Genomic DNA, 12,417 nt, shown 5'->3' on the forward strand with positions numbered 1-12,417 from the left:
TGCTTTTGACAGCTGTGCAAGAATGCACACTCAGGGCAATGCATTTACACGTCGTATCTGCGAGTCTGTGGGGGCTCTATGCGAGTCTATAGGCGTATATGCGATTTACATGGGTCTCTCGGGGAGTCTCTATAGCCTCCCCAGGCACGAGACACGGTGACAACTTGTGGAGATATTCTCCCTCCCATGATAAGTTCAAGTTATTTTCACCTCGGTGGTAGCAACCGCACCGAGACCACGACTAAAACCGGCGCCGCCGTCCATTGAGTATGAACGGAGACTGCGTGCCTCGCAGGAGAGTCCTGCATCAGGTCGGGTATCCGTGGGTATCCAAGGGCGACCCGCAATGGCGTAGTAACTACATTACCAGTGACGTAGTGACTACATTATCAGTGGCGTAGTGACTACATTATCAGTGACGTAGTAACTACATTATCAGTGGCGTAGTGACTACATTATCAGTGACGTAGTAACTACATTATCAGTGACGTAGTGACTACATTATCAGTGGCGTAGTGACTACATTATCAGTGACGTAGTAACTACATTATCAGTGGCGTAGTGACTACATTATCAGTGACGTAGTAACTACATTATCAGTGGCGTAGTAACTACGTTATCAGTGACGTAGTAACTACATTATCAGTGACGTAGTAACTACATTATCAGTGGTGCAGTAACTACATTATCAGTGGCGTAGTGATTACATTATCAGTGACGTAGTGACTACATTATCAGTGGTGTAGTAACTACATTATCAGTGGCGTAGTAACTACATTATCAGTGGTGTAGTAACTACATTATCAGTGGCGTAGTAGCTACGTTATCAGTGGCGTAGTAACTACGTTATCAGTGACGTAGTAACTACATTATCAGTGGTGTAGTAACTACATTATCAGTGACGTAGTAACTACATTATCAGTGGTGTAGTGACTACATTATCAGTGGTGTAGTAACTACATTATCAGTGGCGTAGTGACTACATTATCAGTGACGTAGTAACTACATTATCAGTGGTGTAGTAACTACATTATCAGTGGCGTAGTAACTACATTAGCAGTGACGTAGTAACTACATTATCAGTGGTGTAGTAACTACATTATCAGTGGTGTAGTGACTACATTATCAGTGGCGTAGTGACTACATTATCAGTGACGTAGTAACTACATTATCAGTGATGCAGTAACTACATTATCAGTGGTATAGTGACTACATTATCAGTGATGTAGTAACTACATTATCAGTGACGTAGTAACTACATTATCAGTGGCGTAGGGACTACATTATCAGTGACGTAGTAACTACATTATCAGTGATGTAGTAACTACATTATCAGTGGCGTAGTGACTACATTATCAGTGGTGTAGTAACTACATTATCAGTGGCGTGGTAACTACATTATCAGTGACGTAGTAACTACATTATCAGTGGTGTAGTGACGACATTATCAGTGGTGTAGTAACTACATTATCAGTGGTGTAGTAACTACATTATCAGTGGTGTAGTAACTACATTATCAGTGGTGTAGTAACTACATAATCAGTGGCGTAGTAACTACATTATCAGTGACGTAGTAAACTACATTATCAGTGGCGTAGTGACGACATTATCAGTGGTGTAGTGACTACATTATCAGTGGTGTAGTAACTACATTATCAGTGGCATAGTAACTACATTATCAGTGGCGTAGTAACTACATTATCAGTGGTGTAGTGTCTACATTATCAGTAGCATTGGTCACCAGCTGAGGCCAAGGCACCCCGTGCCCCCACGCGAGTTAAGCTACTGGTGACCCGCAAGGTCAGTTGGAACCAAGGAGTTTTACGGGCGGTCGTTCGGAGCGCAGGTCAGACCACGTTCACCGCGTCGCCATCGCCCCATGACCCGACCCGTCCACGTACACGGCAGGCCGTGGGGTACAGGGCGACTTTCGCGTCGCGTGTCCCGAACGGGTGCCCCGGCACGACTCCAGACCTTTCAGATCGACGCTCCCGAGCCAATTCCACTGTTGCCCAGCAACCGCACGGCGCGCCAAAACTGAGGCCCTTTCTCGAACGTCCCGTTCCAAAAGAATTCCGCGAAGGACACGCGAGCCGCCTCATCGGGTTTCCGGCGGCGGGCCGCGACGGGGCCCCCCGCTATATTTGTTTGCTACAGTTTCAACGTTGTCCATTTAAATAGCTCCGCGAAACGTACAGTGTCGTTGCCCGCGAGCCGCTAAGAGCCGGCGAGCTCCGTACAAAAATAAAAAAAAGAAGCCCGCTTTGCTCGAGGATCGGCTGCGAATTATTATTAGGCGCCTGTGCACGCAGACACGAAGCCCTTATTTAGCAGGGCGGCATTAATCGCGCGTGCGGTGTCCACGTGTGCGGTGGCCACGCGTGCGGTGGCCACGTGTGCGGTGGCCACGCGTGCGTCGGCTGCCCACCTCGTGCTTTGGAGGTTCCTGCCGGGCTGTGGAGGTGGCTGGGGCTGTGTGACGGCAGTGGTTAGGACGCCACGACTACATAAGCCCCGAATCACTCGAGTTCGAATCCTGGCCGCAATGGCGAGCGACATACGAAACCGGTTCTGGCCACTCCGGTGCGGTGATGTATGGTCAAACAATCACCCCCCTTCCTCCTCCAGGACCGGGACAACATGGTGAGGCCCTCGTCCAGCAGTGGTTTGACAAAGGGCTGTAAGTTAGTAGTCTATAATGCGAAGGTGACGCGTGGCTGTGATCTAAGTGCCCGGCAGTGGACCACAGCGTGTGTCACGCAGTCATCTCCAAGTGCTGCAAAACTCCCAACCTGCTAGGCTGCCAGCTAGGCAGGGAATGGCAGTACAGCGAGTGGGTTAATATAAACTGTCTGTGCGGACCTCTCAAGTGTTATCATCTCTACGCATCGGATTTCACACTCGCCACGCAAAAGGAAAACAGCCGAATATCTCAATGCTGGATCCTTCCTAAAAAAAAAATGCATCTTAATATTTGGTGAGGCTCTCTTGGATAAACAAGCCACGTTCATATTATTATTGGCCTATGACCAGTGGTTGAAATGTGGCCGGCAGGCGATGGCATTTCATACCGGCACTTCTCAGATACACCGAGCATGAATACCGGCCACTGGTCAGAATTATTCATATTCGTATGCCGAGACGTCTCCGCAGAGGGGAAGTTGCAGTACATAAACATGGGCTGCTGCTGCTGCAGGCCGCAGAAGGTTCATACCCTGGCTCCTACATTCACACTTCCACCACTGCCCTGTGGAACAATCGCCCAGAGTGCCCCTGATATCAAAATTTGCAAGCCAAGCAGCGCTGAGCCTCGACAGTGCGTGGACGAACGACCGCCATGCACAAATGGGTTGTCACAGAGCTACGCGGTGGGTGGTAGAGAACAGTGCAGGTAATTCCACCGTTGTACTGTAGTTCTATGTTTCCACATCTATGGCCCTCATTGAACTGCACAGGCTGTCATCCGGGAGTGTATTGCCAAAAGTGCTGCGTGTGTACATATTCTCATATTCTATTATTATCATCACTGACGGCGATTAATTTCAGCCGGGTCTGTCTGATACCGTGACTGGAAAAGTTTGTTCCAAAACCAACACACCACATCCAGTATACACAGGGGCGGAGCCAGGGGGGGGGGGGGTGACAGGGGTGACATTCTGCGTAAAAGTGTACGACACTCGGTCTGGCGGACTCCGTGCCAACTGCATTGTCAGAGCGTGTGTCGCCAACCGATGGCGTCTAGTTCAACAGCCTGACTCTCTAAACATTCGTGAAATTAAAATTTGTTGAATGTCACCCCGGCCTGAAATCCTGGCTCCGCCCCTGAGTATACACCTCGAGATGGCTTTGGCTATCTCTTCATCACGTGCCGCCTACGCCAGTCTACCAGCGACGTGACAAATATTGGGATATGAAGCCCTGCTGCGTGGTACAGGGCCTCCTCTACTTACGAACGAGTTAGGTTCCAGAGGTCTGTTCGTCAGTCCATTTGGTCTCAAGTCCAACTTTACTCCTGTCGAATCCAGACATGTTGTACGGCGTGTACACTAACCACAGGGAATGGCTTTAAAAGTTGTATAATCTCCTGCAGATGTAGACGCCACCTCCGTCATCTGTTGTACGGTGGTTGAACTTAAGACTCTCGGTCCGCACAGGCGGCTGGACATACGGACAGGTTTGTTCGTACCTCTGGAAGTTCGTAAGTCGAATGTTCGTAGGTAGAGGAGTCCCTGTATTGGTGTTCTGGTGTACCGACACAAATCGTCAAATGCCGAAATTGCTCATGTACACAAGAGCTGCCTTCCCCAAAACAAACAAAGACCCTGAACACCCCCCCCCCTCATTACTCTGCCCCCCCCCACGCCCCCCCATCCAAAACCCTGAGCTATTAAAAAAACACCTTAGGGGCACGGAACGTTTCCCAGAAAGGCCAACAGCAACATGGCAACACCCCGTGCCACAACAGCCCCTTCCCGCACCGGCTTTCCACGCGTGCCACTCAACACAGGGGCTACGGCTCAGCACTCTTCCCGCGCGGTGTGACAAAGTGCGCTACTGCAGGGCTTGCGTCTTTGCCCGTCTAACGGAGGAACGAGGGCAGACGATGTGCCGACCCGGTGACATAGACGCCGTGCCATTTGTACGATTGTGAGTGCAAATCGGTGTCTTCAATCATCACTAAAATTCCACTGAGGTCGGACTATGGGAACGGTTAACCGGGCTTACCCAAGTTGTCAACTCACAAACACTAATTCTACAGACACACGGCGTTCGATTCACGTGCACCATATAAAATGTCGTGTCCTTCCCTAAAAAAATAACAAAACGAGACAATAATTATCCTGCGTAAATCTGTATTGCCACGTAAAAATTTAAGGATTTTTTTTGTTTGCAAGAACCATCGGTGCATAATTGCACGTGAATTTCAGCAGCTTTGATTCAATACAAGAAAACACTGGGCCGAATTCCACACAGACACACACGGTGTCTCATCAGTGGAGTCGGCTCTAATTAAGGACCCTGTTTTTAAGATTAAGGGTCCAAGTTTAACTCAAAATCATAAAAAAATTATTAGAGTCATTCATTGTGGAGAATGTAAATAAAACCATAGATATTAAGGGGACGTATTGTCTCGACTTATCGACTTAAAGCTTTCGTGACTGCAGGAATTAATATTATTGGGTCTTTCGGTAAAGTCACCTAGATAGGTTCAAAGAAAATAATAAAAAATAACAGAAAACTACGACGTTTCGATCGCAACACAAGCGGTCGTCTTCAGGAAAAAGACGACCGCCTGCGTCGCGATCGAAACGTCGTAATTTTCTGTGATTTTTTATTATTTTCTTTGAACATATCTACGTGCCTTCACTGAAAGACCCAAGAATAGGGGACGTATTGTCTTATTATTTATTTGACAACTGCATAGTTTAGCTGAGCAACTGACAACACAAATAAGTAACGTCTCCACCACATACCCGTCCCTTCACGTAAAAAAATAAAAGTAACTCTTACACGACCCATCATCCTCCGCACGACCTTCCCAGAGCGGCATTGATTCAACGCGAGCAAAAACTCTGGACTGGAATTCGACACAAATTGTCCCTTCGCCAGCACAGTAGGTTTTTCTCGGATCACATTATTTCCCATAAAGCTAGCGGCCCCACAGAGTATAAGAGAGGAGAGGTGGGGGGGTCCTTGTCCGTAAGTTGGGCAGCAGTTCACCGAGCAAGCCCGCCACTGCTGATGAGCCACTTGTGCCTAAACCGGTCCAGAGTTTTGCCTGTGCTGAATGAATGCTGCTGAAAATGAGGCCCTTCAATAATTTAGGTCTTTTTTTGGGTTACATCACGTAGTGTGGGCCAGTTGCATGGAGCTATCGTTGAGAAGAGTTCACGTAAACGGGGACACGCAGCCCGCACAGGATGAACCACTCTTATTTTATAGATGCTAAAATGGACTGTTTGACCTGGTCTAAAATGGGTTTGAAACTTCGTTAATGATAATTTTTATTTAAAGTCACTTTCAGGATGGCAACCATTGTACCCACTGGGATTTTTTTAACACAGCGTTGATGTACGGTGCTTTTTCAGGAATATTTTGCTGTTTTTTTTCCTGGATTTTCTGTTTGCACAAAGTCACATAGTCACTTTAAGATGTTTTCTTGTTCATGTTTTTTGTTTGTTGCGGTTGCACCCGATTCAAGAGCCGAATGGCTCACAGGGCTATACCAAATAAATGAAAACTAAAAAAAACTAGCTATAAACGTGTCGTTAAACCCGCCACCACCCGACACAACCAATTAGTAAGGTTTGTCAGGTAAACAGAACGTGCCAAATGGTTACTAGGACAGCACACCGGTGTTTTTGGAGAGCAAATCCACAATATTTACAATGATGCGCTTCCCAGGAGGCCGTGCGGCTGATGGGGATATGGAGGAAATAAATTTAGCAGGCGTCTGCTTATTAATTATTTTTATATTCTCCACAATAAAGCGTGCTTATGATTATTTTGAGTTGCCATATTGACGGATTGTTCGCGCGCGAGAGACAAGCCCCTGATTGGTGTCTTACAAAGCGCACACACACGGAGGATCAGCAGTAGCAGCAACACACGAAACACTGCGCCCTCTAACGCAATTCAAAGGCCAGTCCACACACACACACGGAGCAAACAGCAAATAAGCGTTGACGGAACAATACGCGGTCTGGACAAAGAAGGGCGACCACCCTCCAGCCACGTGTGCTGCTGCTCCTGCTCTTGCAGCAACATCCAGACATTTAAAACGAGGGTAGAACGGCAACTTTTACAAACGGTCAATTCACCCACGAGGCCACGATAAAAAAAATCCACTTTGCTGGACGGAGACAGCAACAACCACGTGGGCGAGAATTGTACGGCACACGCAAGAAAACATCACAACATCAACAACAACAGCAGCAACGAAATGCGTAGAGTTAACTTTTTTTTAACCGCTCTACCGCGTGGGTGGTCCTTTTGAAATATGCGGTGGCGTTGGGACGCGATATGAGTGACTCAACTAGCACGATCGATCAGCCGATTGATCGATCGGTCGGAGCCAAACCCATTTGAATGAAGCCTCGAGTGCGGAGAATGCTTGTATGCAATCCAGCGCGATCTGCGTATACCCTGGGTAAATGATATGGAGCGATTCGTTAAAGAAAAACGTTCTAATTGTTGATCGTTACGTAATCTCCACGCGCACACGCGCGCGTCGTAGCAACAATCTCAAGGTAAGTGTGCGCGAGTTGGGATTGTATTTAGGACTGTGGTATAGGGACTTCTCGCCCACCCTATACCTACCACTATTAAGGGTACGCGTACAGAACAGATTTTCAGGCTGTGATATATAAGGGGCTCCACTCGCCTGTCTTATACCGGCGAGAAGTCCCGATTTGTTCCTACTTACTGCATGTACAGCACTGTACACACGTGACCCACGTGTGTGTTACACAAACACTTGGGAAACGCACACATTGGGTGAGGAGCGGTCGTGTAGTGGTTAGCGCTACGCTACGAACCTGGCGACCCGGGTTCGATTCCCGCTCACGGCCAATACCCAGTGACGATTATCTGAACCGATCCTGGACCTCCCCGAGGTCGACTCAGCCTCAAATGAATACACCTGGTGCGGTGTGTAATCATCGCCACTGGGGAGACAAAGGCGGCCGGGCGTGGTGTTGTTCCACCCACCCATTTCGTGTGCCGTGCCGGCCTTCACCGGTGCTCGCTAACAGCACTTGCCCCAACAGTCTGTTAAGGCTACACGGGGGATCTTTGTAATTTGTTCCACTAGCATTGCTGGTAACATCAGAACCAGTTCTGGGCCTCTCCTAGGTCAAGTTATCTTGAAGTATAAAGTACATTCATGCACATCGCGCGAATGGTACTGCGTAGGGTGGTTGCGACTTTTAAGTACAAATCTGTAAATGACGAGAAAAATCTTCAACACGACGAATTTTTTTTTAAATGACAATTTTAAAAAACCCCACCAACTACAACCTTGCTGTGTGTGTGTAAACCACGTAACAACACTGCTGGGAGCAAAAGAGGGGCGGCGACCAGATGTGGTTCCTGGCCACAAACCTCTTCTGAATGGGTTATCTCCCACGAGCATCGACTTGATGTCTCTAACCGGTCTGTTTCTGTAAAAATGTATCAACAAATATTCCTTTGGGTCATTCGGTAAAGTCACGTAGATGGGTTCAGAGCAAATAACAAAATAGTTGTGTGGAATCCCTCCCCCCGTAGAAAGCGGTTAAAGATTGAAGAACATGAATTCCTGCAGTCACGAAAGCTTTACGTCAAGATTCATCAACAAATGTTCATCACGACGGGATGGTGGGAAGGATGGAGGTTGTGTAACCTTCAGTGCGCGTTATTGACGCGAAAACAGCACTCACCAGCATCGTGTCATCCCAGCTGCAACCATCTCGCCACCGCTCCATTGTTGAGTGAGTCCAGGCAAAAGCCTCCAGCGGCAGCAAGGGACTTGTCGGGGTGGAGGGTACAAGGGGGACACCCTGGGTAGTTAAAGAGGAGGAGGAGGTACAGAGATCCGGGGGTTGCAGTCGGCCACCCCCAGGGGCCGAGACCCTCCGAACTGGGTCACCTCATGGCCCCGGGAGAAGTTGGAGCAGGCTGGTAGGGAGGGGGGTGGGGACCCCCCTTTTCTCGCTCCCGTGAGAAGGGGATCGCCTTCACGCAAGAAGAAGGGATGAGATGTGGAGGGTGGTGCGACTTGACTCTTCTTCTTTCTGCGAAGAAGATCCGTGACCCGATCTCAGCGGGAACAATGTGCAAACTGCCACGCCACCACTCCTCCTCGCCGCCGCTTCCTCCTTCTCAACTCCTTCTCAAAGTTTGTTCTACATTCAATTAGCTATCGCGTGGCTGAAGCGTCGTTGTTAGTGAATCAATCTGTTTGTCCGGTTGTAACGCAGTGTTGCTGCAGGCTATGGGCGCCCACGCTGTATATACACCAATCCGGTTGTTGATGAAAGTTGGCAAATCGGTTTGCCTCGGGTGGCACTGCAGTCTGGTTATCAAGGAAACTTTGTAACGCTGCTGCTGGCTCAAAATACTAACCCCTGCTGATATTGCTGCGGATAATACAATTGTGATACTGATACTACCGCTCCTGCTAATGATGATGATAGTGCTGATACTGCTGTTGCTGATGATACTGACGCGGCTCCTTTGCTGCCACCGCTGATTATATTGCTCCCGCAGGCGGTTCTAATACTCTACTGCTGCAATTACTGCTCCCTGCTGAATGATGTCGCTGCGAATGATGATACTCCTGCTGTTGTTGCTGCTGATACTGAAGCTGCTGCTGCTGCTGTTGGCTGTGCAACACGAACAGCTGAAAGACGAGCGGACGAGAGAGGTCGGCCCGCGTTTATTTTTGTAATTTCCTTCAGAGTTTAAAAATAAAAGTAACCATCCGACGACTCTCACACGACCAGAGCCACGTGGGCACAGCTGTCCATCTGCACTGATTCACACGCGACACACACGTAGACAACAGCCTCTGTGTGTGTGTGTATAGCGTGGACAGCCTATGGACATTGTCGTACAAAAGCAAATCCTATACCTCGTGGCTTGGTGACTTTTTTCAAATGGCCCACGCAGAGTCAGCAGGGGTCTCTTCTCATCTCGGTCCCCCACCCCCCTCTCTTCCTCTCCCCGCCCCTGGCTTAGCCAACCCATTCTAGGCGGCCAAACCAATTAGCTCCGTGCATCGCCACCACCAATGGTTAATGACGGGCCCACTGGCCCTCCCTCCCCCTCCATCCACCGTTGCCCCTTTCGATATGTATAACATCCTGGTGAGATGACGGCAGAGATATAGATGGGAGTGCGATGCGGACATAAATAGAGCTGTGGTCAGGGTGAGTTCAGATAGATACGAGAGGTGTTGTTGGTTTTGTCCAAGCAACGTTGTTTGTTTAACCCCTGCTACGCCACTGCAAGGGGAGAGCAGAGTCATCAATGATATAAACGTAAGGCATGGGAATGGGAGCGGGAGATGGGGAGAAAAAGAATGGCAAATAAGAGGACAATAATTTAAAGGGAATAGAAAAACTGCAGAAAATGCGTCAAAATAAGATAAGGATAAGGAGGAAGAGGCTACACGAGGTCCTCGAAGCTGCTACACGGAGCAGCGTGTGTTTTCACAGAGGGCAGAAGGGTGTTGGCTACCACGGAAGTCACGTGATTTACGGGAGGCTTGAACTGATTTAGATCCTTTGGAGAATGATATAGAGGTGATATGGGAGAGATATGGGAGTGATATAGAGGTGAGGGGGCGTCCATAAATGACGTCACGCGATTTTGGACGATTTTTGACCCCCCCTCCTTCGTCACACGGCGTCACAAAAAGTCAGACCCCCCCCCTCAAATATGACGCAACAAAGCTCTGCCCCCCCCCTAAAAAACATGCTTCAAATCGCTTTAAACTATTGTCATTGTAGTGCGTATTTAATGTGGCGTTGCACTTTGATGTTGTAGGAGAAAACATTAAAAAGTATGTTTAATCAAGTAGAACGTGTTGTCTATATTTATTTAAAGTTGCGCATTTTGATGTGACGTCACATTTATCACCCCCCCCCACCTTGTCACACATCGTCACAAATGTCTGACCCCCCCCCCAGGTGCGTGACGTCATTTATGGACGGCCCCTTTGGAGAAAGATATAGAGGTGATATGGGAGAGATATAGAGACGATATGGGAGAGATCAAGAAATGTTACTGAGCGAATGTTCACTCGCCTTTAGAATGTGAGCTGATGCTTGATGCACCACTGTTTTCGTGAGTTACCTCGCCCGGCCACCACCACCAACACCACCATCATCAGCAGCTCCGCGGCCCAGAAACAGCAGACCAGCCTCCTCCCCCATTCGCCAGACGCAGGTATATTTAGCTATCGGTCAGTGTGTGTGTGTGTGTTTTTTTCTCTGCAGGCTAAAAAGGTGTTGCTACCCAATAACACAACCGTGCATGTGGTGTGGAGGGTCGCTGCCGTGATGTAATGTTTGGCACACGGCTTACAATGCAGAGGTCGCCGGTTCGATCTCCTGGTGCGACGGTTTAAATAATGGACAGACAGCTTTCTTGAAATGCACCGAACCTCTGTCCACCCAGCAGATATCCATTGGTAAACGCCGCAGTCGACCGGCAGGTGGCGTGTGGTGGAGGACTGCAACGTGTGGCTGCGCCCACCTCTTCAAAGTCGTCTGACCAGCGTAGCAGAAGAGGAGGCTAAATACCCACGAGAGGTATTGCTAAATCTGGTTGTGAGGATTGTCGTTGGATAAATTGCGCGTTAAATCCTTTTACACGTGACAATGTAATTGGCTGTGTTGGGTAGTGGAGGGTTCCAAGTAACATTGATTTAGTGAGTTAATTTCGTAGCCTAACCCAGTGGTTCTCAACCGGGGTCTACGTGGACCCCTGGGGGTTACGTGGCAATGTCCCAACGGGTACGTGATGAGATTTATAAACGTGCGAAATTCAGACACGAGAGTGGTGAATATTCATATATGAATCTGACATTATGAAATAACTACTATCAAATGTGAATCCATATGGTAAACATTAACGATGTAAAAGGCAAAAAATGTTTTGTTTCCAAGCGTAACCAGCGAGCGCGTGCAAAGCGTCGGTTGAATTTTGTTTTTTTTTAATCGCTTGCAGTTACGAGCTCTCAAATTGGACAATTTGGTTAAAATATCGATGTTCATTAATTCATTAATTTAATTGATCAGAACCATGTTGGGGTCAGGCCAGGGAGGCGGGGGGTTACTTGGTTTGAAACGAAATTCAACAAGGGGGGGGGGGGGTTGTACCAGGAACCACTGTGGCCTAAACCCAATAATTACGAATCCCATTCCATCGGCTACGGAAACCCACGAGTTAAAGTGAGTGCACGTGAGGTTACTCTCTTAATGCCCATTGTAGATGAAGCGTTTCCGCTAGCAGGGGTCGTTGGAGAGAGAAATTGCATGGCTGCGCCTTCACCACCCTTCTGAAGTGGTGCCACAATAAGCGTAAGTTAATCGCTCCCATTGTCTTGAAAGAGGTCCTCCGTACAGAGGAGAGGACATAACTCAAGACACATCCCTCATGTCGCCTTAACAGACTGTTGGTGAACGGCACACCACGGGATGAGTGGCCAACAACACGCCCAGCCGCCTTTGTCTCCCGAGTGGCGATGTTTACACAGCGACGCACCCCTATGGTTGCCACCTTTTCGAAACCAAGTTTGTCACAACTCTGCTATTTGACTGTTACAAATTTCAACGCAACACCCTGGTCCTGCATAAGATCACGGTGACAAATCATCAATTTCTGCCTCGCGAGAACACAACGGATGCCAACAAATTCCTGGACTATTCG

At 48.4% G+C, this 12,417-nt stretch overlaps 1 protein-coding gene and 1 long non-coding RNA gene across 3 annotated transcripts in view; one reads left to right on the forward strand and one right to left on the reverse strand.

Moving 5' to 3' along the window:
• The window catches only part of LOC116955501 (uncharacterized), a 27,040-nt gene extending 18,495 nt beyond the window's left edge, over nucleotides 1-8,545 (reverse strand). Inside the window, exon 1 of the mRNA XM_032976631.2 lies at nucleotides 8,421-8,545. Coding sequence (XP_032832522.2) covers nucleotides 8,421-8,465 — 45 coding nt within the window. The 5' untranslated portion in view covers nucleotides 8,466-8,545. The remainder of the gene's footprint in view (nucleotides 1-8,420) is intronic.
• The window catches only part of LOC142905982 (uncharacterized), a 22,912-nt gene extending 12,509 nt beyond the window's left edge, over nucleotides 1-10,403 (forward strand). Inside the window, exons 1-2 of one of the 2 annotated variants that reach the window (XR_012930011.1) lie at nucleotides 6,584-7,250; nucleotides 8,269-10,403. This is a non-coding gene — a long non-coding RNA (uncharacterized LOC142905982). Of the gene's footprint in view, nucleotides 1-6,583; nucleotides 7,251-8,268 lie in introns of those variants that run through there. The other variant, XR_012930012.1, reaches the window with a different exon arrangement.
• Nucleotides 10,404-12,417: the final 2,014 nt, after the last annotated feature.

This window comes from Petromyzon marinus, chromosome 60 (assembly GCF_048934315.1).
Source record: "Petromyzon marinus isolate PM22_M1 ecotype Great Lakes invasive population chromosome 60, UKy_Petmar_22M1.pri1.0, whole genome shotgun sequence".
In the NCBI taxonomy this organism is placed as follows: domain Eukaryota; kingdom Metazoa; phylum Chordata; class Hyperoartia; order Petromyzontiformes; family Petromyzontidae; genus Petromyzon; species Petromyzon marinus.